This window comes from Nycticebus coucang, chromosome 3 (genome assembly GCF_027406575.1).
Source record: "Nycticebus coucang isolate mNycCou1 chromosome 3, mNycCou1.pri, whole genome shotgun sequence".
NCBI lineage: Eukaryota > Metazoa > Chordata > Mammalia > Primates > Lorisidae > Nycticebus > Nycticebus coucang.
The window spans coordinates 5,683,668-5,709,289 of NC_069782.1; the positions used below are offsets into that span (position 1 = coordinate 5,683,668).

The 25,622-nt window shown below is 57.0% G+C and overlaps 1 protein-coding gene across 3 annotated transcripts in view; it reads left to right on the forward strand.

The window, feature by feature from the left end:
• The window catches only part of SCUBE1 (signal peptide, CUB domain and EGF like domain containing 1), a 120,926-nt gene that overhangs the window by 62,712 nt on the left and 32,592 nt on the right, over positions 1-25,622 (forward strand). Inside the window, exons 5-8 of one of the 3 annotated variants that reach the window (XM_053585699.1) lie at positions 335-460; positions 4,484-4,600; positions 7,082-7,171; positions 22,337-22,453. In XM_053585699.1, coding sequence (XP_053441674.1) covers positions 335-460; positions 4,484-4,600; positions 7,082-7,171; positions 22,337-22,453 — 450 coding nt within the window. The remainder of the gene's footprint in view (positions 1-334; positions 461-4,483; positions 4,601-7,081; positions 7,172-22,336; positions 22,454-25,622) is intronic. The other 2 variants (XM_053585700.1, XM_053585701.1) reach the window with 2 other exon arrangements.

The window sequence follows — 25,622 nt, forward strand, 5'->3', positions numbered from 1 at the left end:
GTGTGTGTGTGTACAGGTATGCACAGTGAGTGCGTGAAAGCAGGCACAGTGTGCACACATATATGCACAGCATACGTGTGTACACACAGTGTGCACATGGGTGCATACGCAGTGTGTGCGTGTGTGTGTGTACAATGTGTGCGCGTGGGTGCATGCAGTGTGCCCATGAGGGCATATTCACAGTGTTCACATGTGTGTGCACAGCGTGTGTAATAGCAGCCCAAGAGCACATTTGATGGCGACATGTCATCTGGCTATCTCTTTTCAGCCTGAAATTTTCTCTCTCCCTCCCTCTCCCTGGTCCCCACCCTTTCTTGTCTATCTCTCTTCCCAGAGGGTATGAACTGCATGAACAAAGACCATGGCTGTGCCCACATCTGCCGGGAGACGCCCAAAGGTGGGGTGGCCTGCGACTGCAGGCCCGGCTTTGACCTTGCCCAAAACCAGAAGGACTGCGCACGTAGGTAGATGGAGGCAATGGGTCAGACATCCCCACGCGCCTCCTGCTTTTGCTTTGTGGAGGGTCTGTCCAGCCTGCGGCATGCTGGCCAGGGAGGGCTATCAGCCTGGAGGGGTGGACAGAAGGGCAGGCCCGGGGGAGGAGTAAGGGACAAGCAGTGAACCCCAGGCTCAGAGTTTCCCTGCCAGGCTTGACACCACCCACATGGCCCTGAGCCCGAGCCCTCCTGCAGGAATAGAGGAGCTGGGGCTCAGAGGTCTGAACTCTCAGGTCTTGCTGCAGGCCTAGAAAGCCCTCGGTGATGGGACAGTACAAAAAAAGGAAAGAAGTTTGGTTCTAGGGTCCCATTCTGGGCTGTGCTGACCTTATTTCCAGGATCAAAGATCACATTCTGACCCCTGAAAGGCTGACTGCAAACTATGAGACCCTGAGAGATTTGGGTTGAATGAGGCCTGTGGCCAGCAGTGTTATTGCAGGACTTGCTTGGAAATCTGTCTGCAGGGCTCATGGGTAGTCCAGCCTCTTAACAGGGTCACACTCAGTAGGAGTGGCAGTCGGGAAACAAGCGGGACAGAGCTGAGCACACTCAGCTAATCCTCAGATGCTTCAGACCCAGCACACCTGCCTGACCACCGGGGGAGTGAGGATGAGGCCTGTCTTCACCAGGCAGCAGGACATCCAGGCTGGTATCACATTTGCCCTTTGTCTGCAAAGAGCAGAGGGGGGCTACTGTAAGCACTTTCCATCTCTGACCAGAGACAGGTGTTTCATACCAAGCCCACTTTCTGATACAGAAAAATGTCACAGAGGCATCCAGTTTTAACTCTCAACAGAGAAAGTAGTCCTCACCGAGATGTTGAAAAGGGGGAGTGAGGCTGACTGGCCATGTCATAAAGAAAATGACCTTTTGCCATCCTCATCCTGTGGAGAAGACAGCCGGCCCTTGTTAGACCTTCTTCCTTAGCTGCTCTGATTCTTTCAGCTGTCCTCAGCTCTCCTTTGGGCATCTTGCCACATTTTTCCAACTCATGCTGCCCTCAAACAGCCACCAGGGCCCTGGGACATACGCATCAGACATAATCTGATTCCCCCATTCCCCAAAGTGGAAGTGCTTCCTTTCGCCCCAGCTGTGGTCCAGCCTTCCTGGGTTCCTGGCCTTTTCCTGTGGCATAGCAAAGATAAGCACGTAGCTGTCACCAAGGGCAGGACCAGGTGCAGTCTGGATTGGGAATGCCCAGCCCCAGCCCTGGGACTCCAGCCAGGCCCCCTTCCCTCTACACCAGGTGGATTCCTTTCACTGCAGAGAAACCTCCTGCTACCTGGCTACTTTCAGAACAGAAAATGCTAACTTCATTTTTCCCAGGCTTCCCTGTTGCATGATCCAAGTTTCCTAAAGGCCAAGGGCAAGAATACATGGAGGCAGTAGGCTCTGATAGCCTCAGCCAGAAGGACAGTCCATTCCCCAGAGGACAGGCTGAGAGCCTACTCTGGGCTAGACCCTGAGACCAGCGCTGGGGACAGGGCTGTGGCCAGTGTGGCTGGGACCAGCCTACTGCCGCATCCATAGTGCTAGCTGGGACAAGCACTACAAGGACAGTTTGCTGAGAGAGCGTCTCCTGAGGAGCTAGCCTGTTGTGAGAGGTCAGAGATAAGGCAGGGCTCTGTGAGCGGCTAAAACCTCCATCCCGCCTGCGCAGTCAGAGGCTGCCAAACCTTGCCCGAACGTTTGCTGGTTTACAGAACAGCTGTCCTACATCCACACTGGGTGGCTGGGCACTGCCCAGATGTGGAGAATCTAGTGTGATTTCTGGGGCCCTGAGGCCTCCAGCGAAGTGCTCGCATGGGTGGCTGCCCGGCCAGCGCAGCTTTAGTTCCTCTGTGTGCTTAATGAGGCAGGGTTGGTGTGACCTTAACTCTGAGACTTTCACCCTAGCCCTTGGGGTCATGTGTGGCCCTGGAAATTCTGGATTTCAAGTTGGGTTGGGGGCTGAGGCCTGACTTGGCCAGCCTTTCTGACCAGGGGACCACTGGGCGCTGTGGGTCCTCTCATCTGTCCAGGGCCAGAGCAGTCTGTCTCCATCCCTCCCCCCAGAGCTGGGCCCGGCTATTTCCATGAGAGCTGTGGGCTGTCCAGGTGCCCGAAGGCTTGGCCCTTGGGGGTCTGTGAGATGCCCCTGCGTGGAGACCTCCTCTACTTGCCTCAGGCAGGTCCTCCTTTAAGTCACTTTCAGGGCACAGCTCATCTCCAGGAGCCCCGTGGAGCTGGGAGAGAACCGTTTGCACTGTTTTCTCTGCTTCTCCCTGCTCTGAAACAGGGCTCTTCTCAGTCCCAGAAGGACACAGGGTGTCCAGCCCAAGGCAGCACTCTGCCTGGGTCTCTCCCTGTCACCTGAGCTCTGGGCAAAGATGCAGCCTCCTAGAGCCCTTGGCTTTGCTCAGCCTCTTCTTGGCCAGAGAGACAAGCTTGCTGTAGGGATGAAATGTGGCTTCAGGACACTGGGCTCCATCCCAGCATGCTAAGAGAAGAGTCGCTTCTGAAAAAAGTAGCCGAAGGGCTCTGTGCTGGAAGCCCCAGTTGTGTCTCTGGGAGCATTTTTCAGGCCCTTTCTATTTCACCCTAGAAGTCAAGTTCCTCCTTCAGATAGTCATCAATTTCCTGCAGGAGAGGGCAGCCTCTTAGAGTCTCTGCTTGCTGAGGACAGCATCTGGGACACCTGTCCCCACAAAACCACTCTCCTCACTGCTGTGAAGACCCCACCAGCATTCACCACAGGCCTCCCAGAGGGCTCCGTGTTGTCCCTTTGTGAAAGGAGATGTGCTTGAGGCGTGGGGCTGCAGGAGTCAGTTCCAAGATGTTTGGGATCCTTCCCAGGGGAATTGCCACCAAACGACTTCCCTCTGGTACCAGCCATGCTAATGGGCCAACCTAGTCAAATGTAATTCAAACTCTCAGGGTGTAGAATTCTTGCACTTCTGACTATGGTTGGTCTGAGATTTAGTTTTGCTTGATCATCCCTAGGGTTTTGCCAAGTAAATAAAAAGAGTGTAGACGGAATTCTGGACAACTGATTAAGGTACCCAAAAAACACACTCTGTCCCAAGGCCCTGCATGCACCATTTGTGCACAGGTGATGGGCCTGCAGTCTAGCTAGCAAGATGAAGCAGGGACTCTAAGATCCCCTCCCAAAGAGATGCTGGATCACCTGTTCTCTAGCCATCTCTCTCTCCCTGGAAACCGATGATGGGTTTTCTTTTAAATAAACTGGAATCTGTAATTTTCTCTACTTCAAACTGACTCCTTTCTGTTCAGCTCCTCTTTCAGCCAGCGCAGGTTGCTGTTGCTCTGGAACGCCCGAGGCTCTGGGCTAAAGGGCTCTAGCTCCTCCTGCCACAGGTGTCAGGAACCATGCCACATGTTTTTTATTTAGGCCATTTTCAAAACTGCAGCTCAGATTTCATTAATTTGCGTAAGTCCATTTAGGCATTTCCATGCTCCAGGAAGTCTAGGGCTTTGAGGGGATGGAGTTTGAGATGGCCACTGGGACTTGGAGTGGGTGAACATCCTTGGGGACATCCTTCATAGTGCCTTCTCTAACCAGTGACCTGCCAGCTCCCCTCCTCTGACACCTTGTGGAGTTTGTCCTGGTGTCAATAGACATTTGTCCCATTGAGACAAATAATTGCAAAGTGCTTCACATCCTAGGAGGGATAAAGGGGTCTGGCTTATCCCTCTCTTAAAGGACCTCTGAGCACATCAGCTGGATGCCTCTCTGTTCAAAGCCCAAACAATGCCAACCTCATTCTCTGTCCTTGTAGTTCAGCTCTAGAGAGTGAGCGATTCCAGGGAAGACCTGGAGGGGCTGAAGTGCAGGAGATGTGTGTCCAGTGCCCGGCAGGCCTCCATGATCCTGCCTGCTGACCATCATGGGCCTCTCTTTCCCCATAGCCAAAACCAATACCGGCAAACTAATTGTTTTTATTATTTTGTTTATACACACGTGTGTACACTTGGGGCCTAACTAGTAACCTGTAACTATGGAAATGGAGGCTGCCAGCACAGCTGCGAGGACACAGACACGGGCCCCATGTGTGGCTGCCACCAGAAGTACGCCCTCCACTCAGACGGTCGCACGTGCATCGGTAAGTAGGCGCCTCTGCCGCGCACCACCCTTGCGTCACCCTGGCCGCCTGTGGGGTGCACCATGTGGCCTGAAGCCTGCCAGCACCCCTTGAGTGCCCAGTTCTCAGAAGGAAGCGTAAAGGAAACAAGCAAGAGGAAGGCCCATGGTGATGACGGAGATGGCAGGTGTCCCAAGGGAAGCTTTCTGTGGCAACTTCTCCAGGGTCCTACAGCCACCCAGGGCCATGCTCCTCTGACTTGTGTTGCCTGGCAGCACCTGCCCAGAGACTGCCTAATGGGGTCTTCTGCAGATCCTCATCCTCAAAGCGGCAGGGGGGGCCCAGGCAAGTGGTCTGTGGGGAGGTGGAAGGGGTATGTGCCTGAGAAGGACATCTTCTCTCCCTGAGGGCAGGAGTCTCCTCCCCTGCTATGGAAAGCACACAGCCAGATTCCCTCAGCTGCATGATGGAGCTGCCCACCCACAGCAGTCTCAAAACAAGAGGTTTTTCTCAGAACTTTGCCTTAAGTCATCATTGTCCACAAGTCCAGGGGAAACAGGTGGTGTGAATCCCATGTGGGGTTTTATTCGAGGAGTGGGCCTCTCTCAGGACTTCTGTCTTGCTTGAAGTCCATGCTTCCCCGCGCAGCCCTGCCCCAGCGCCTCACCTGTCACGTGACTCGTGACCTCCTTCCGCCTGGTCCATACTTCCAGTGGGAGGCTTGAATGTTTCTGATTATTTCATGCCATAATCACTAGGTAGATTTTTTTTCTCCCACTCAGAAATAACAACGAATTTTTTAACTGAGAAAGAGAAGTTTCAAAGTTGATACCCAGAGTTGACCCTCTTCTTTTCTTTCACTGTTAGCAAACTTTAGAAACCCAACACAGATCAGTTAGCACATTTTTTTTAAGAAGGCCCATTTCTCATTGTAGACTCAGAAGGTATTTCTTGAGGGACTTTCAGAGGGCAGAGAGGGGTTGGTTATCAGACAGAAGCACCCCGAGTTGGCTTCCTGGCCTGTCCGCAGGAACTCTGCTCCGTGCATCTCAGGGAGCCGGGCCCTGGGCCGGATGGGGGTCCAGGCCGTGGCTGGGTGTCCAGGGCTGTGGTCACAGGGCGCTGCTGCCTGCGGTGGTTCCCCTTCCTCTGTGCGGTCTCCTCTTTCAGACAACCATTTTTTTAATTTCATTTTTATCTCATTCCTCTCGCTTCTCTGGTGATGGTCCCTGATTGCCTGTCTTGTCTGATAACTGACGTTCACTATTTTCAGAGCCAAAAGCCAAACCAAACCAACCAAATAATCAAAACAAAAAAATCAAAAGCCAAACCCAGTCTCAGACCAGTGTCTCTATTGCAGCCTGATCCCATCTAGAACCTCCTCCCCTCCAGCCTCTGTCCCTGCTGTCCTGCCCAGGGGCCCCTCCCTGCTGTCTGTGTGCTCAAGTCCCTCTCAGGGTTTGCCATCTCTGGTACACGGCTCTGCGGCCGCTGGACCAGTGCAAACGCTGCCGGGACAGATGCACACGGCCTTTGTCTAACACATCCTGTCTTTGTCCGCCTGACTCATCCTCTCTGATTTTTTTATTTTTAATGTCTGCTGCATGTGAAGGTCCCTGCTTGGATCTGCTTTCTAAAGTACCTTCTGAGCCCTCCTTCCCTCCCCGTTCCTTAGAGAACATCTTCCCCGTGCCCCCGCTGCCGCCGCCCCCTCCCTGCCAGGATGAGCGCCTTTCATCTGACTTTGCTCACCAGTCCCTCCTTGGGAACGAATGTCCAGGTTCCCAGCTGAGCTAAGAGTCTCCAGCCAGCTAACCCCCCATGCCCCACACTCCACACACTCCTAAAATGAGTGACCCTGTCTGCAGCCCCTTGTCGGGCACCCCAATGTTCAGCTCTCGTCCTCTATAGACAAGCAGGCAACCAGCGCTGCCCGAATGGGTCCCGTGGTTTTTCTGTCTGTTTGATCGGGTCCACTGTTGTGTGTATGTGTGCGTGTCCCTCCGCATGTTTTGTTCTTAATTTTGCACAAGTGTTTGGTACACTTAACGTCCTCGTGACAGGGCATTTGCCGTCCCAGGCACATACATCACCGGACCTTGCGGCTCTGTCCCTGTCCCCTGTCCTGTGCTTGCCTCTCCAGCCTGAGCCAGGGCTGTAACCGCCTGTCTCCGTGAGACCTCAGAGGTGCTGTCCACTCTCTGGCCTCGGCCTAAGCTGGCGCCACCTCTGTTAGCTCACACCTGAGTCCCATCTGTGCCCTGGGGCGTTTTGTGGTCATTCCTCCTTTTCCGAACGTCCCCCTGCCCTTGCTGCCTCTTGCTTTGCCCTGAACACCCCCACCTGGAGGTTCCTGGGATTCCCCTCGGTGAGGACGCTGTGCTGGCTCAGCTTGCCGTGTTGGCTTGTGTGCGCCACGCCGAGAGGCTGGCTGTCTCGGGCCGCGGGAAGTGGGCTGTCATTAACCACCGGCTCCGTGTTTGTCCCTTACTTGTGTTTTAGAGAAGGATGAGGCTGCAATTGAGCGCTCTCAGTTCAATGCCACGTCAGTAGCTGATGTGGACAAGCGGGTGAAACGGCGGCTACTCATGGGTAACACTTTTCTTCCACTTCCTTTGTCTTACTTGCACGTGTGTGTGTGTGTGTACGCGCGCCTCAGGCGAGTGTTGGTGTGTGGGTGTGACTGTGTGTGCTGGTGTGCGTCTATATGTTGTGGGGTGTGCCCACGTGTGTGCAGTCACATATGTTGTGTGTGAGTGAGGGGGGCTCCACTCCAGATGTGAACTCATTTTTTCCTTTTTAAAGTTCGTTCCCTCCATCACACGCATTCGCTCTCTGCATCTGGGGGCCCATGCTCATGAGGAGACATTTGCTGTAAAGCTCCTACCTGCAGGAGACACCCATGTTTCCATCAGGACCCTCGGGTCAGCAGAGCAACATAGAGGCTCAACCACAGAGGAGGCGGTCAGGTAGAAGGGGGTCCTTACCTGCCTCCTCCCCTGGCAGACAAGCCACCGCCCAGGACTTCTAGTATGTGGTACCTCTCAGGGGAAAAGCCACCTCATTCTCAGGCGCCGCTCAGAGTGTCTTGGGAGGCTGCTGGCAGGGCTGACCCAGGGCCAGTGTGAGGGGGAAGCGGAGGAGGCAATCACTGTTCTTGGACAGAGCTCAGTCTGCAAGGCAGAAAAGCAGGTCTGCTTCCTCGTTCATTCATCCTGCTCTCCATCAGTCAGCTCCACGGCTCCAGGGCTGCTGGCCTCTGGCTATCCCAGCTGCCTGGGGCCTCCTGAGCAGAGCTGTGGTCACCTGGGGTGGTTGAAACTTTCTTTGTGGCTCTTGGCAGCTGTGGGGTTGGGTAGTGCAGTTTTTCAGAGGATGAAACTGAGGCTCATTGGGGTACCCTGACTTGCCCAAGGTCATACACTGTCCCACCTAGCCGAGCTCAGCCCAGAGGTCATGGCCATGTGGGTTGTCTCAAGTATTGGGATCACAGGAAGGTCCCAGAGAGGTCACCTAGTTTTGTGGACCACATATAGGCTTTAGAGGGGCTCAGGCATCTAGAGAAGAAGCAGGCAGGAGGCCACAGGGCAGGGGCACAAGGAGAGAAGTGCTGGTGAGAAAGTTCGAGGTGGCCTGCCTCTGGGGGGCTTTGAGGAGCAAAGAGCCAACGGGCCTGGCTGACGGTGTTAAAGTTGTTTGGCAGGGCAGGTATGTGTGTCCCTGTTTTGCAGGTGAGAACACTAAGGGCTGGAGAGATCGGAGCCTTTACCTCCTCTGGACACTCAGACAGGATGAGCTCAGGCTGGATGCTGGCTCTCCCCAGATCCTTTGGACAGGGCTGCCTTGTTGATGTGAGCAGTCTGGGTCGGCCTGGTCAGAGGTGAAAGTGGCAGAGGGAGCAGGCTTGGAGCCTCCATCCTAGGCCTCAGCCAATGGATATGACCAGTAACTTCCAGAAGGCTCCAGTTAGCACTGTGGACTTTCCGGAAAAGGTAGCTGGAAGTGGCAGTGGGAGTCCAGAGTTGTCAGTGTTCTGAGGCCGTGCTCAGGTCTCAGGGGGCCTGTGGCCCTCAGCGTCACTTACTAGGAGAGGTGGGCAGTACCGTTCAAGCCCAGAGCAGGGCAGGACCAGGAGCTAGACCCCTCAGGTTCCCCATGCCCTTCCTGGAGTGGCAAAAGAGGCCAAGCCGTATTGGTGTGAAGGAGGTGGGTGGGGAGGGGGCTCTGCTTGCCTTTTGTAATCAGAGTTTAGGGAACACAGCCCAGGACCAGACCCTGGAGCGGGTTAGAGAGGAAGGGGAGAGGAAGGTTAGAGAGAGTACAGGCTACTTCACCTGGGTTTGGAGAAAAATGAGAGTCCCTTCAGGGGGTCAGTGCCAGGCCCTGGGAAAGGAATCAAGGAAGTGGCTCCCCGCATGCCCACCTCTCTGATTATCAGAATCTCCCCCATCTCACCCCCTTAGAGCCTGTCTTATCCCCCAGGGTCTTGCTCCCTCCTCTGGTCTACCGGCAACAAGGGGACGAGGCCAACAGCCATGGCCTCACACTTGGAACTAAGTGGCCAGACTCAGCAGCTTCCATGAAAGGTCGATCTTGAGGCCCCAGATCTAGAGCACAGGGGAGCCCCTATCTCAGGAGCTCACAATTCTGAGTGCCTATCCCCTCTGAGAGCCACCTGTGTGACAAAGACCTGCCCCAAGGAGGTGTGGCTGCCCCACACTGTATTAATAGAGGCAAAACAGAGGGAGCAAGGGAGGTGAACCTTCCCTCTGTCCCATACTGGTCAGAGCACACCTGGGCCTCACTCAGAGCCAGGCCCTGTGTAGACAGAGCAGCCTGGACAGGGAGGGCTCTTGGAGCTGTTTGGGCCCATCTGTTAATGCTGCCAGGATAGGCGGTCTAGGGAGAGAGCACGAGCACCTTATTCCGACAGTCCCCGGGGCTGGTGGGTAGTCTGAGCCTTGTCTGGGGCCTTAGGTGGAGAATAGGGCAGGACAGGCAGAGGGGAGAGGACCCAGCAAGAGGAGGGGAAGGTGAGATGCTGAAGAACTGCAAGGCAGGGTCATATCCTGCGCCACTGGGCTCCCATCAGTGCCCTGAACCACTGCACTGGCCAGCTCCACAAGAGGACAGAGATGGGTATGAGAGAGGACTGGGACTTGAGCAAGACCTGGTGGAGCCCTGGGACCTGGGTTCTCCAGAGCAGGGTACCTGTGCCGTACTCACGTGGTAGCTAAGAGACCCTGCAGGCTCCTTCTGGCCCTGAAAAGCCAAGTATCCCCAGTGCTGAGGGTCCAATTTTTAGAGAGGGAAGGAGAGGATGGAGAGAGGGCTCCCTGTCCACCCCCTAGGAAATGAGCAGCTGCAGGGAGCTCAGGGCAAAGGGTTCCCAGGGCCCTGTGAACCTCTGGGCACTCACACATCTCTATCGTTCTCTCTGTGAGCTCTCTCCCCCCCCCCGTGAGGTGTCCAGGGTCACACCCTCCATTCTGGACAGACAAGCCATCAGAGTCTCCCGGACGCTGAGTGGCCTCAGTGCCACAGCTCTGTGTTACAGGCTTCCTCTTCCAACTTCCCACAGAGGACATGCAGAATTCTGTCTTCATACACTCTTACCAGCTGTTTGAATCAGAACTCTTTTGGAAATATTTTGTGCCCAGATTGACAAGGTCACAGTCCCTTAGATGTCAGCAAGTCACTTAATTAGCAGCCTGTCCTTTTAACACAGACAAGAGCCAGGACAGAAGCAAGAAATGCTAGGCATAAAATACATGAACCAAAACCAAGGCGCTTTGCCCATCCCTGAACCTCGCAATTCCTTTCTTGAAAGCTGCCTGCTCTTTGCCTAAGTTCTAACTTTTTGGTTATAAGGTTCCCAGATATAGAAACCAAGAGTGGCAGGACATGGACATGAAGTGACATGAACACAGCAGGCCCTGAAATCTTGCAGTGTTACCTGCAGCGAGTCTGTGCTCCCACAGACACTCGGCTCTCCGTCCCCTGGCAGCACCAGGGTGCAGAAGTGAGCCTCTCTGTGAGAAGTCGTGGCTCAGAGGGCTTGGTGGCTACAGCCATGCAGGATGTGGTCAAGATGGGGCAGGATTCTGGCTCCAGCAGGGAAGGGCGTGCTCCCAGCAGCAGTCAGTAGCGTGGACAGGGCAGAGAACAACCTCCAGAGAGCTATTCTCCTCTAGCACACCGGTGTGCGGCCACTCAGGGCCAGGCGGCCCTGCCACACCCTTGGGCTCTCAGAGGCACCCCACAATTGCGGTTTTTAATAATCACTCCAGTCGCTAAGCACAGGGTAAGTTATGTTTATTTTAAAGAGACCTCAAAACATGTAACCAACTTTAGATTCCGGTAAAAATTGATTTAAATGTTTGGAGTTAGAGGTTAAAAGTGATACATTTCAAGGATCTGGTAGACTTAACTCATGTGAAACACCTGAGTGCCCAGCCGAGGCGCGAAGTTGGGGTTCACCACGGGCTCCCGTGGCCTGGCCTGCAGCTGACAAGGGGGCTGTGAGCAGGATCTCAGCCTGGCTCCCCTCCCAGAAGCAGCCTGAAGGCAGGCGGGGCCTTCATTCCCTATTGCAGCTGTTAACAAATCACCACAATCTTAGCAGCTTAAAACAACGCATGTTTATCATGTTCTGTAGGTCAGAAACTGAGCATGGGGCTCCCTGGGCTCAGCTGGGGTGCCAGCAAGGCTGGTCCTTCTGCAGGCTCCTGGGTGAACCCTATTTTTTGCTTCCCAGCTTCTAGAGCTGCCTGTGTTTCTTGGCTTGAGGCCCACCCTCTGTGTCCCTTGGCCACCTCTTCCGCCTCTCTCTGCCACTTTTAAAGATCACTTGTGAGCTCACTAGGCCCAGGTAATGCAGGCACTCCCACCCCATCTGAATGTTCTGAACTTACATCTGTAAAGTCCTTTTTGCCATGTAGAGTCGAATGTCCTGGGGTCAGGACGTGGACATATGAGGGGCCATTATTTTGCCTATATTAAGTACCTATTCCCAGGTGATTGAACTTGGCTGGGAGAACCTCTATTAAGGTGGAGCCCACACCTGCCCTCCTCATGGCTCAGTCCCAGGCCCACGGATATCCTGGCACGCAGTAGGGCCTCCAAACCAGTCCTGAGTACGTGGGATGCAACCCACCCCCTTCAGGAGGGCCTCTCTTGTCCCCCTCTTGCCTTAGGCAGCCTCATGCCTCTCAGCGACCCCCTGGCTGAGCTCTTCCGCCTCGCCAGAATTACTGCATCACTCTACAGTTGGCAAAGGACTTTCCAGTCAGCTCAGCAGTGAGTCTCCCCACTGCCCTGTAAGGCAACTGTCCCCATCTTATAGATGAAGAATCCGAGGCCCTGAGAAGGGAGGCCACACGGTCAGTAAACAGCAGTCTGGGCCAGTGTTTGAGCCCTGTGGATGCCCAAGTCCAGGCCCCTGTCAGGAGCAGCGTGGGCCATTCCAGGCCTTGAGCGTCCCTCCTCTGGGCACTAACTCAGTAGCGTCCACAGCCAGTCCATCCCGAGTTGACTGGCAGCCTCTGCTCACTCTGGACCTCGTCTTCCTCCCAGGCTTCACTTCAGCCTCACGGACAACCTGCTGAAAGTGATTTGGAGAGGAGGAAACTGTCACAGAAAGGCAGCTCAGAATTCCTCCCCTCCCCTGCTGCAGCAGCACTGGCCCGTTAATTGATCATCACACCAGTATGCACTGCCTAGAGCTATGGGGATGAGACAGCTAACGTGCAGAAAAGTGCCTAGACACAGAGGAGGCGCAGGCAGCAGAAAGGGAAGCCACTAGGAGTTGAGTTGCAGGTGAGCAGACAGGGCCTGGCCGGCATCATGGTCTTCCCTGGCCCTTGGTCCCCTAAGCCTGTTTCCCACCATCCCACCCATCTGTCCTGGTCACCCCCAGCCAAGTCCTCTGGGGCATGAGGAGGGAGCTGACCCTGAGCCTCCTGGCTGCACTCAGGGCCCCTTATCTTTTTTGGGAAGAGGAAGAGGGAGGAGGCTTTCTGCTGCAGCCCACAGAGCAGTGACCTTCCTCTCTGAGCCCTAGATTTTCCACCCATCCAATGGGCATGATCTGTTTCACCTTGCCAGCCTCAAAGGAGTAGAGGAGAGAGAAAGATGGAAGGGCCTGGCACATAGGCAGGCTCCCTACAGGGCTATTTCATCATGGGAGTTGCAGGCAGGGGGCCAAAGGGCTTGGAGAATAAGAAGGTGGGGAAGATGGGAGGATGGGGGCATGATGGTAACAATGGCTGATACACAGGGGACACAGGCTGGGTCCAGCCCCACAGTGGCTGATACACGGGGGACACAGGCTGGGTCCAGCCTCACAGTGGCTGATACATGGGGGACACAGGCTGGGTCCAGCCTCACAGTGGCTGATACACGGGGGACACAGGCTGGGTCCAGCCTCACAGTGGCTGATAACACGGGGGACACAGGCTGGGTCCAGCCTCACAGTGGCTGATACACGGGGGACACAGGCTGGGTCCAGCCTCACAGTGACTGATACACGGGGGACACAGGCTGGGTCCAGCCTCACAGTGGCTGATACACGGGGGACACAGGCTGGGTCCAGCCTCACAGTGGCTGATACATAAGGGACACAGGCTGGGTCCAGCCTCACATACCTACACAGCCATTTCTCATTTGGACACACTTGCACACCTGCTTCTTCCTGCCCAGCTGCTGGCTCTCTGCCAGCTCCTCTGTCTCCTGGTCACTCCTGATTTCACCAATCTCTGTCCCAGGCCCCCTGCCCCACACATCCATACACCTCCTTGAAGCCACCCTCTGTCCCATGGGCCCATCTTGCCACCAATCACTCTACCCAGGCGCCATCTTGGATGGTTTTACCACTGGACCTTCTCTCCCTGCCCTCTCTGCCCACTCTCCCCTGCCAGCACCCCCCTTCCTGGGGATAGAGGCTAGGTCTGCACCAGCTTGGTGCCCCTTAGCATGCAGCACAAGTCCTTGCCCACAGCTGGAGCCTGGCTGATTGGCTTACTCAAGAAGGCTTCCTGGAGGAGGTGCCAGGGATGTGTGGGGGCTCACTGCTCGGACAGCCAGATGTCCAGCTCAGAGAGTAAAGGCGGGACCCAGAGCTTGAATGTGCTTAGCAATGGGAGGGATTCTGACAGATCTGAGTGCTGGCCAGTGAGGTGGTGACACAAGGCAGTTCCCTAAGGCCAGACGCAGGAAACCCAGCCAGTAGGGGGCAGGGGGTAGATGGCCTTTGTTTGAGCTGGGGCCTCCCTGCCCACTGACTTGGGGGACTGGGCTCTGGTAGAGAAGGATCAGCTGGCCAGGCTACACCCCACTCACTGGACTAGTCTCAAGTTGTGGCTATTCTCTGGTCAGCTGGAGGCTGAGCTCCTGCCTCAGTTTACTGTCTTACACACACAGGGTTGGGGCAGGCACAGGGAGGGAGGGCACAGTGCCAGGCAGAGTTCGGTAGAGACAAGAAGCGGGTGGGGACACTGAGGCTCACCCAGGGTCACCCTGTAAGTTGGGCTGAACCAGGGATCCTGGGGCCTTGCTACTTGAGGACCAAGCCTGGCTGGAGGGGTCCCTCTGCTGCCTCACCACCTGCTCGGGGCAGCAGAGAATGGAGCTGACCCCTCCCAGATTTCTTCATGCTCTACCCCATGCCAGTGGGGACTGGACACAGTGGGCCCCACATGCTCTTGCTGAGCCTTATTCCTCACCAATGTCCAAATACCCACCACTGCCCTGCTCTGGCTTCTCTGCCTGGGCTCTGACACAGCCCCTCCCTTCCCCCAGCCCCACCAGCTATGAGATGGTGGCAGAGCCCCTCTCTCAGCCCCCGCCTTAATTCTTTCCTGGGTTTCTTGGTCGCTGATCCAAGTGGGCACCAAAATCATTCCAGATGTGACTTCAATGCCTCTGCCACCTAATCACACCCCTACTCCCTCCTGTTTTTGGTAACCCAGTCCTATACCAGCACCCAGGAGTGGTAACACTGGCAGTCCCCTATACCTGCAAATGAAAGGCACCCAAGGCAGCACAGTCCTTAAAGTCTTAGGAGGAGCCCCAGAGGGCAAGCAGGCCCCTCTGCCTGCCCTTCCTGCTGGCCCCCCAGCCCTCCTCTCCTCTGCCCCTGTGCATCTCTGACTAAAGCCAACTAAGGATGGCAGTGGAGCTCAGACCGGAGCTTAGCCTGGCCTAAGGAAGGTGGGCTGTTGGAGTTTGCTCATGCAGCCTGTGTCTGTCTTAAGGATGGTGCATTTGTTCTTAGAGCAAAGAAACCTGTGATTAGAATTTTGTTTCCACCAAAGAAAGTGACTCTCCTGTCTAGTATGTTGTCCTGTGCCCCCCGACCCTAGGCCCTGCGGCAGCATCTCTGAGCTTCACTTTTGTCTCCCTCAAAAAGGGGGTTGCAAATGAAACACCGGCTGTGCAGCACCTGGGCCCGTGTGTGGCACAGAGCAGGTGACCCATCCTGCTTCCCATCCTTCCCACCTCCTCCTTCCCTGCCAGTAGCATTTGTTTTACCCAGCCACCCTGTGATGCCAGGGAGAGGCCAGACTCTACCAGCAAGTCCCAGGCAGCAAGATGGCCTTGGTCAGAGCACCCTGTGGGCTGGCGGGAAACCTGGAGAACGGCAGGACTGAGAAGCACATTTCAGAGCCTGGCCAGGGGCCACGGTCCAGGCCCCTCCAGGAGGCCCGCACAGCTCACAGGCAGGAGCTCTGGAGAGGGTGAAGACAGATAGATGTGAGCTCCAAGTGCCAACTTCCCTGGCCCGGCCGCTATCCCCATGCAGTGCCAGGGCAGGAGGGGTGGACTGAGGGACACATCACTGCTGAGGGCCCCCACCTCAAGCACAGAGGTTTGCTGCAGACATGCAGGACGCTGGTCCCCCAGTAGATCTGTCTTTGGCCCAGTCCCCAGGGCAGCCAGGAAGAACCTGGAACAAGGCTTCCCTTGCCGAGCAGCCTCGGGGCTGGGGTCTGTGTATGCCTAAACATGTTTAGCTTTCCCAGAGACCTGCAGGGTTGCACAAATGAGGAAACTGGGGCTCAGAAAGGTGAGGTGGCCTGCCCGGTCCCCTCTACACCACGCCACACTCCCTCCAGGGGCAGACGGGATGGTTCTGCCTCCCTGTGCTTCGCACGGGGCCTTGGCATATGTGTGCCCAGCGAGCCTCAACTGTTGTGGAGCATTCCAGGCAGGAGGGTCTGACCCCCAGTCCTCCCAGATCGCACAAGTGGAGGGCAGCCCTGTGGGGAGAAAGAGCACCAGCCCAGCTGTTCACCAGCTAGGGAGCTTACTCCTTCCCCTCACCATGCCTTAGTCCCCTGAGCCTGCCTTTGGGGGGGGTGGGACACAAGGCTCCCACCCCATCCGCCCCTTGAGGGTGGACTCTGAGACACTGCATGTGACATTGCCCTGCTGTGTGCCGCAGGCACCCCCCTCTGAACAGCTGGAGTAAAGGCAGCAGGTGAGGAGGCAGTGGCCCTGCCGCCACCCCTGTCCTTCCAAAGATGAGTGGCCTCTCCCAGGAGGCCTCTCCCATCACAGGGTCTGCTTGTCTCACTTCTGAGTTGGCCTCTGCTCCTGGCACCATCAGCCCTTGGGCCTCCTTCCACCCTTTGCTGCAGACATGCAGGACGCTGGTCCTCAGTCCTCAGGTCCTGGTGGCTTCTGCTTTCCAAGCACCAGTGTGGAAATCCCCACCCTCTAACCGGGCACATGAGGGGGTGGCTTGCCCCACTCACAGCATATCCCTGGACTTGTGAACCCACCTGGTGCCCCTGGAAAACAGTTCCACTGGCAAAAATTGACCTCACAGAAAATTCCCCTGAGGGGGCAGTTCTCAGGGGGATGGCCCAGCAGGGGTGTTTCATTTCTGCACAGCCAGGCCAAAGTCAGCAAAGGGCCTAGCCAAGTAGGGATCAAAGCTATGGGCTAAAAAGGCAGAGTCCTGGGCCCCCATTAGAAGGTCCACAGCCCTCACGAAGCCAGAGGTGGATCCAGTGTCCCCAGCAGAGATGGAGAGGCTCTGGGGTCAGGACCAGGGTACTGGCATTCATAGACAGGGCCAGGCCCCCACCCCACCACTCTCGGCCAAGAGACAGAAGGTAGCATGAGAAGCCACCCTCATGCCCCACACAGAGCCAGGACAAGCCTATCACACTATACCAGTGATGGGCGACAGGCCGTCCTAGTGTTCAGAGGGCCCCTCAAGGGACAGGCCAGGTGAGAGGTGCCAGGGCCAGTGTATAAGGGCCTTGCTGTGGCCTGGCTTTTATCCCAGAGGACGGGGGCCACAGAGCGCTCAGCCATCAGCTGAGGGAAGTGGGACCGAGGATCAGCAGACCGGACAGGAGAGCCAGTGGTTAACTCTTTGTAGCCAACTTCAGCCAACCCTGGTGGCAGAGGGCAGGCGGACCAGCCCTAAATGTGGCTTGATCAGGATCTGGGGCCGCTCATGCCCCCCCTTCAAGAGACAGGGCGGGTACAAGCTGCAGGGTCTCTGTGGGGCACTGGTCCCACACCAGACGCACTGATCACAGCCTCCGGGACTGGGCAGGCCCCACAGTGTTGACAAGCACCCAGGTGACCTCCCAGGCTCACCATAGGAAGCTGAGCTGGGCACCGTGCCTAGTTCTTCTTACGGGGCGACCGACTGTGGCCAGCCTACTGCCACCTCAGCTGGGGAGCCCACTCACCCTGCAGCTTGCCCACATCACCGTCCCAGCACCCTTGATTCTGTTGCTGGATGTACATCGGCTTTATCTCAGGCTCTCTCCAGGCTGGCATGGGGCAGGGACTTGATCCCCTTCATTTCATTCCTCCAGAAGTCCCCTGAGTCCCTCATCAGGCACCTTTGCCATGCAGGATTACCTGGACACCTGTCTGCCGGGGGGCTGGGGGGACTGGGGATGTGGTCAATGGGAGAAGCCACCACACAGGTAGGCAGGGCTACCCTGGGAGTCAGAAGCTTGCAGGGGTGAGTGGGGGCCTTTGAGCCCTGAGGAGTCTGTTAGCCCAAGGGTTCTGTCCTATGGATGGGAAAATGGGCAGTGTGAGAGATGGGCCCAGATTCGTGTGAGAAGGGCAAGGTCTGGGCCTCATTTTATCTTCCCAGATGAATTGTCTACTCCTGACACGTGCCAGAGTCCTCTCCGTAGCTTCCCTTTCCCGGCCAAATTGGCCTGTCTGCTGCCAACTAGACCCCGGCATCCACAAGACCAAGGGCTGCTCCACCCAGCACGGAGCAGTTAGGGAACACGTGTTGAATGACCCAGCAGCTGCCTTGGGAGGTCCTGTGAAATGGCACCTAGAGTGAGCATGTGGCCACATCCCAGAGCTGTCTTACAAGGCATCCTCACATCCACTGTCTTGTCTGGACCTTGCAGGTACTGTGTAGTAAATGTCATCATCTCTGTGTGACTCCAAGAGGCAAAAGGACTTGCCCAAGCTCACATGGTCGGCACAAGGAACCCTGTTTTTCTGACTCCATAGCTCATGTTTTGGCCACTAGGCTGACTGAGACTGTCCTTCAAGGACCTTGCTGGACCTTGCCCAGTTCTGCATTGATGTGAGCAGCCAGTACCCACTTGAAGGCTGGCAGTTGCTGCTCCCAACATCCCCCTGCCCTTCACCCGTGCTCCCCTCTTAGAGCTGGCCCGGCTGCACACAGGGGTCCAGGGGAGCATCTTGCCTCCCCTACAGGAGCTGCTGTGGGGAGAGAGCAAAGGCTGGACCTTTTAATGTGTCTGGGGTTTCCTCTAAAACTTGAGAGTCCCAGCCAGCCCTGTGCACCTTTGCCACCCCAGGCCCATGGGGTGAGGCAGGTCTCTCCCCGGCTGGAAGAGGAAGCCAGAATGCCAGGAGTGCAGACAGTCCCCCACACTTGAGGACTCTTGCCACAGTCTCAGCCCTACCCTGCAGAGTAGCAGCCCTGGGCTCAAGTACTGGCTCCTCCCAACAGGCATATGGCACCAACCCACAGCTGGCCTCACAGGTGTGCAGCCTGGGCAGTTGCCCGGGACCCTGCCTTTAGAAGGCCCCACAATTGGCTTCGTGTCCTGTTATCTCTGTCCTGAAATTCTTAGCAACTTTTGAACAAAAGCACTTCATTTTTATTTCACACCGGGTCCCACAAATGACATAGCCAATACTGGTTGGACAAGTTACTTCACTTTTCTGAGCCTCAGTTCCCTGCCTGCAAAAGCACGCCCCCCGGGGCTGCCATGAGGCCTGCTGAGGTCAATGGATGAGAAGGCACCTTGGTGACTGTGCAGGGCTGTGCCGTGTGCAGTGGACTCCTGTTGCTTCTCTGGGTAGAGAGGCCAGGCCCTGGGAAGAGCCCTGGCAGCCCTCAGCCAGAGGCTGGGACTGGGAGAGAGGCCAGATGCCTCGCAGGGCCCATAGGAATTCTTTCCTCTGATCCCTGGGACAAAAGCTCTGAGGCTGAGCCTTGCCCTCCTCCCTTCACAGTCCAGGCTTGAACCTCACTCTCGTGTGGGCTGCTGGCTGGGGTAGCCACCTGCCCCCAGCCCCAGCTCCTTCATGCCCCTGGTGTGGGGTGCTGGGATGGGACCCAGAAAAGGCCCAGAGCCCACACCCCTTGCCTTCTCCCAGGTCAGAGGTGCCACTGCTGCAGTCCCCAGCTCACATCTGCTGCCGGCATTTAGGGCAGCCCGCTGTTAAGACTGCCTGCTGTGGGAGCACACAGGGCTGGCTGGCTTCTTAACCTCGGCCGAGTCAGTGGTGGACTGATACCAGGTCAGGGTGGCCTCTGGTCTTGGGGAACAGAGGTGAGACTACTTTTGAGGCACTCAGACTGGGGGCTGGGTCAATGCCCTGGGCTGATTGCCACTGAAGGCCAGGGGCTCTTGGCAGCACCTGGGAGCCTCTACTTCCAAACTTACAGGGGCACGGCCCTGGAACTCACCCAGGCAGTCTGCCCTGGTAGACTTCAGTTCCCAAACCGCACTTTGGCCCAAGGAGCCAATGTAGATTTCATTGTGCCGGCCCATGCTTCATGTGAATGGTGGACACTGATAGCCTCAGGGCAGTACAGCTGAGGTGGGCGCAGCAGGAACTGTGCCCCTGTGTCCTAGTGGGGATGCTGCAGGGGAGAGGCAGAGGTGGGACGGCCAGCAGGACCTGGTGCAGGGGAAGTCCTGGGGGGTCGGCCCTGGGCATCATCGCATGAGCTGACGAATGTACATTTCCCTGGTTATCCTGAGTGAGGCAGTGGTCAGGGGAAAGGACTACCGGGAGTCTGTGACAGTGAGACTGTGGTGCAGCCCAGCAGCAGCAGGAAGAGCAGGGACTGGAGTTGAGGGGTGTTGTGGAAGCAGCAAGCTTGGTCTCAGGAGGAGTAGGTGGGAAGGCCTTCCAGCAGAGACTAGGGGGAATGAAGAGGGGTTGAGGGGGCTCTTTTCTTGAGGGGTTGCAGGGTTACAGTCAGGCTGAATGGGTCCCACCAGCTCCACCACGTCATCTGCGTGGCCTGGGCCAAGTCCCTCACACACTGCCCAGAGGGCAGTGGAGGGCACCAGAGCTGTTTAGGTGGGGGTGTGATATGGGAGGCAGAGCAGGGCCTGGCATGAGGCAGCCGCCTTGACAAGCCTGTGGGTGGGTAGTCAATATCCAAGGACACCCCAGGGCTCTTCCCCAGCACTGTAGGCTGTGGTGGCACAGGGAGACAGACCGCCTGGTGGGAAAGGGTGTCCTGCAGTGGAGGTCCATTGAAGCTGGGCCCCAAGCCCCTCTCGGCCTTAGCCTGCCCAGTGGCAGGAGGCCAGCACATCTGGAGGGTGGATAGTCCAAGTCCCATCAGGGCCTCCAGGGAAGGGAAGGACCAGCAGGATCCTTGGAAGCTGCCTGGCCAGGTCCACTTGTCAGGATCAGTTGTTCCCCACCTAGGCCTCTGTCCCTCTCCAGAGGGGATCTACCATGGGAAAAGCTGAAAAAGTATGTGAGGGAGCTCATGGCTCCCTGATTTGAGGTGGGAGGCAGGATTCTGCTCTGGCCGTCAGCACAGGAGAGGAAACGAACATTTGTGGACTGGGCTGGCACTTTTAAGTGGACCATCTGTTTGCTCCTCACCTCTGCCTTTGGGTAGGGGGTGTTGTCATCATTTCCCAGGTATGGCCTGCCTGGTCACCCCATGAGGGACAGAGCCATGATTCATAGCCTGACTGACCTGCCCACCTCCACTGCCCAGTAGGTGGCCCTACAGGAAGACGCAAGGGCACAAGCAGGACAAATGCCACTTAGCTGCACGAGTACAAGAAGGGGCAGCCACCCCTCTCCATCTGGGGCTTTAGGGAGGCTCCTCCTGGAGGTGGCCTTAGATCTGGGACCTGAAGAGCGAGCAGGAAGGAGGCCTCCACGCCCTAGCCCAGCATGCTGGGAAGGCAGGAAGGGGTCACAGGACTGCCTGTACCTAGCTGCCGCAGGTCAGGATGTGTGAGGACAAACTGGAAGACAGACTGGGAGGAGTGTTGGGATCAGCGTAGCCTCAGCACACTCCACGATAGTGGAGACATTAGCACGAGGAGGAGGATGGGCGGCCTCCGCAGCCAACAGCGTGGCCCTGCAGAATCACAGATGTGCGCACACACAGAGGGGAACGTCAGGCCTCCTTCTCCCCCCCACATACCCACTCAGGTGAAGTTCAAAGGAAAGGCACCATGAGTTTGCTTTAGTGCACAGCAACCCTGGCCTCTGAAAGTGCGCATCCATGTACTCACTCCTGCGCTCGTCCCAGACTCCTTCTGGAGAGAGCTGCAGGCTGCCTGCAGAAACACACCACAGAAGGACAGACACCCACAGAACACACGGTTCCGCGGAGAGCCAGGGCCAGGCACTCAAGGGGCCACAGTGAGGCCAGGCCAGGGGGGTTGGGTCACTAAAGATGGGTGCCCACCAGCTCTCCACTTGCCAGCAGCAAAGGGAAGAGGGAAGCCCATGCAGGCACAGTCTCCACAAGATAAAAGCCCTCTAGATGCTCAGGAAGAAACCCAGGTGGCAGGGATTAGAGGCGTGGGCGGGTGGCTCCCCTGGCGCGAGCCGCCAGAGCCCTGTAGCCAGCTCTGCCAGCCCCATCTCCAGGCCTGGGGAGGATCACTCTCACCACACAACGGCTGTGGTGACCTCAGTTATGCCCCCAGCCACTCTAGCCTCTTTGAATTTTGCAAAAGAAAAAAAAAGCCCTAGACAAGCTTCAAGTGGACAAAAACCAGATGCTTTGGGCTTACTGTTCAGTGAGAACAGATGTTGGCTGAAAGCCTCATCAAGGTGATGTATGGTGTGTGGGCCCTAAGACCCTCCCTGGGACTCACCAACCAGGCCCACCAGCCCCAGTGACCCCCTAGTAACCACCAGTCTGATCTGTAGTCTGAGCTCAGGCGGGGCCAAGGTTGAGGAATCTGGCCCTGGGCAGTTAAATACCAGCCAGGGCAATCTCGGCACAGGCCCCAGATAGCAATTCCGACCCGGTCGATGGGAACCTTTGCACAAGCATAGCCTTCTCCAGCTATCCCATCCCTCACCACCTTGGATCTTCATCCACAACCCCATGGGAGTGGTGTCATTCTCCCATTTCACAGACGGGAGCCTGCGGCTCAGGGAGGCAGCCCACACTAGAGAGTTGCAGAGCTGGGACTTGAACCTAGGTCTTCCTGTCTCAGAGGCAGGGGAGAAGATGGTGGCTTCTGCCCAAGGAGCCTGAGTATCTCTGTCTCTTTCCCTCCCCAGAGACATGTGCAGTAAATAACGGAGGCTGCGACCGGACGTGCAAAGACACGGCCACTGGCGTGCGATGTAGCTGCCCGGTCGGATTCACTCTGCAGCCGGACGGGAAGACATGCAAAGGTCAGTGTGTGGCACCATGGGGGCACGCTGCCTGGCCAGGCCCCACCTGACTCGCCTAACCCAAAAGAGGGTGGGTGGAAGCAGGGTGGGGAGACCCATGAGCTGGGCCCAGCGCAGGGCTGGGTGGGAGACAGCGTGTGGCTACTGGAACTTGGGCACTCAGATCACTGGCTCTGCTGTTGGAGAGGCCAAGGGGGAGGGCCAGGCAGCACTATGGTCCCAGCAGGGTTCCAAAGAGCACCAGTTCCATGGCACACCTGTAGGCTCCTGGCCCAAAGTAGTCCTGAAGCCAAAGAATTTGGTGGCGCACTGGGTTAAAGTAGTTCAACCGATGTCTCCGCTGTGGTCTTTCCTGAGCCTTTGGTGACTCGTGGCCCCCCAAGGCAGAGGGGAGCGTGGCTCATTTCCTGCCTGCTTTGCAGTTAGGTACAGTGGGTCTTGCAGAGCTGTGGGGACAGTTGGTCCCAGGGCCTTTGGGGAAGGGCAGATCTGCCATACTGGGAAGAACAAGGGTACTGTCATCGTCACTGGGTGAGCAGAGCAGGAAAATCTCAACTGAGGGACAAGGAGGGATAAGGGGGCAGAAGGATTTCACCCGCTCACCTTAGAAAATGGGGACCCACGGGGTCTGAGAATGACTGCAGGGCGGGGAAGGGTCAGTGCTTGGGGGCTGGCAGCAATCAAAACCAGGTTTATCGTTGCACCGGGTCCCTGACTCCTCCCATAAAGGGTTAGTGAGTGTCTCCTGGGGGCGAGGGACCCTTAGGACTTGGGGAGCCTGGCGGGCTGGGAAGAGGGGAGCTGGCTGAGCCCCGGGCCAGGTGGCTGTGAGCCAGAGAAGCCCTGGACCCTCGGCAGGGCATCGTCCCCGAATACCAAAGCCTCTGTGCCCCCTGTGGCTCTGGCCTCTCTCCTCCCCCAACCTTGCCAGGAAGGGGGCCTTGAAGGGTGCGGCATGAGGGGGAGAGGACCTAGAGCTTTTAAAGTCCCATGAGTGAAAATATTGAAAGCAGAGCTTAGGGTGATTTAAAATAGTTTGAGGTGGATTTTTTTTTAAGCCTGTAAAAATAAACAGACAGTGTATGACTTCTTCCCTGCCAGCTCACTGGGAAGAGCCCGGTGATTATTGACAGAAATAACAGTTCTTCTGCCTGTTTATTTGAAAATAAAGCCCTTCTGTAGCCACTGCTCAGCCTGTTAATAGCCTTGGTGCATTCCTTGCAGGCGGGTGGGCAGGTGGATGGTATCTGAGTCCTTGCCACATGGACTTGGTGCCAGGACTACTCGCCAAAGATGCCAGAGGTCTGTGCAGATCTGGGCATCCTCACAGCCCAGCCCCTTGCCACCCTCCACCTGGCCAGTGGCTGGCCCTCCTTTTGGGTACCCCAAAGTGATGCCATCACATGCTCCCATGCCCTCTGCTCCCCCCAAAAGCTTTCACCCACATGGTCCCCCACCCCCACTTGCCAGGCTATGCCCTTGGTTGGTCAGACAGGAGGGGACAGGAGCCAGTGCCCTGTTGTGTGTTCCTGCAGCTCACCTCATCTCCTGGCCCCTCAGGCATGTGGACACTGCTCCCACTGGGTGTGTCCCTGTCATGGCCTGAGACCCTACTCTGCTCCTCTCTGGGCCTCAAACCCTCTCCATCGTCCGGTGCTGCCCTGGCTCCCTCATGAGTTTGTCTGCTCATTCAGTGAGTGAACATGCCTGGGTGGTCACCCGTGGGCCCTGGGGGTGACCTGGGCCCAAGGAAGGAGCAGATTTCTCCTCTCTGCCAAACCAAGGCCCTCCTCCTGCCCTGAAGGCAGGTCCTGTGACAGAGGAGCAGCCAACTGAGGCAAGACCATCAGGATAGGTTCCTGGAAGGGCAGTCTTCCTGGGGTGGGGTGGGGAGAAGAAGGGACAAGGGCCCTCCCTGCGGAGAGTCAGCAGGTGACAGGTGGACAGAGCGAGGTGGGGTGCCCGGAGTCTGTACCACTGAGGCAGGAGCCAAAAAGAAAAGAGGCAACCAGGGCTGGGCTACAAGGGGAAGGGCTGCGAGCCTCTGCAAAGGGACAGCTTCAGCCTGCGAGGCCTGGGGTCTCAGGCAGCTGACGGTATGGGGGACTCAGCCAGGTTTGTGTGTGGAAAGTGGTGCAGCCTGCCTGGTGCAGGGAGGGTGGGAGCGACATGGAGAGAGGCAGGAAGAAGCTGCACCCTGGGGGCTTATTGGAACAGAGGTCGAGGGGCCGTGTGAGCCCAGCACCCCCCACTGTATCCTGGACTAGCATGGCGCGGGGGCTTCTCCCAGTCTGACCCCTGGCAGCCTGCTACACCAGCCTGGGCCTCAGGCAAACATGCCTCCCTCTGCCCGTCTGGTTGCTATGACAGCTTGTAGGAGACAGGACCAGATGGGGAAGGGGTTGGGTTGAGGGGTTCCGGAAGGCCTGAGGCAGGGGCCCTGTCTGCTTAGCAGCGTCAGCCTATTTGGTCTTGCTAAGGATGCTAGGACAGGTGACCCTGGAAGTGCCAAGATGTTAGCAGCCTGGTGTGCGGTGGGAACCTGCCTCTCCCTGCCCGAGATCACCCAGCTGGCTAAGGCGGAGCTGGTGGAGGGACAGAAATGCCCCCTCTGCTGTGATCCAGGGGGACGCACTGGACTTGATGTCTCTTTCTCTGGGGGCTACGGGACAGGCGATGTGCTGAAGAAGCCCACCGTGGGCACGCACCATCTGGCTGAGGTTTACCGGCCCCTGCACATGTCCCACTACCCACCTGTAAGATGGGAACCTGCTCCCCCAGTTTTGTGACGGTCTCATGAGATGCTGCCACAAAGTGTGCAGCGCATTCGCTTCCCGGGGCTTCCAGAGAGCCCGGCTGGGACATGTCAGCCCCATTCCTCTAACACCCTAAACCACAGCCCGGCTTTTTGTTCTGTCCTCTTTGGGGACATGCTCTGGGAACACTGCTTTAGGACTGTGCAGGGATCGAGTCCACACTACTTGGTCTGCGGAAAAAGAAGTGGTAGTGGCCTGAGGTCAGTCGCCATGGCAGGGCCTCGGGGACCCCTCCTGTGACCTTCCTCGTGGGGGCAGTGCCAAGTACACAAGACAGGGGCTCCGGGCGCCTGGCCCAGCAACCACACTCAGGACGGTCTTGGCAGACACTGGAATCAGTGTCTGGCAGTTCA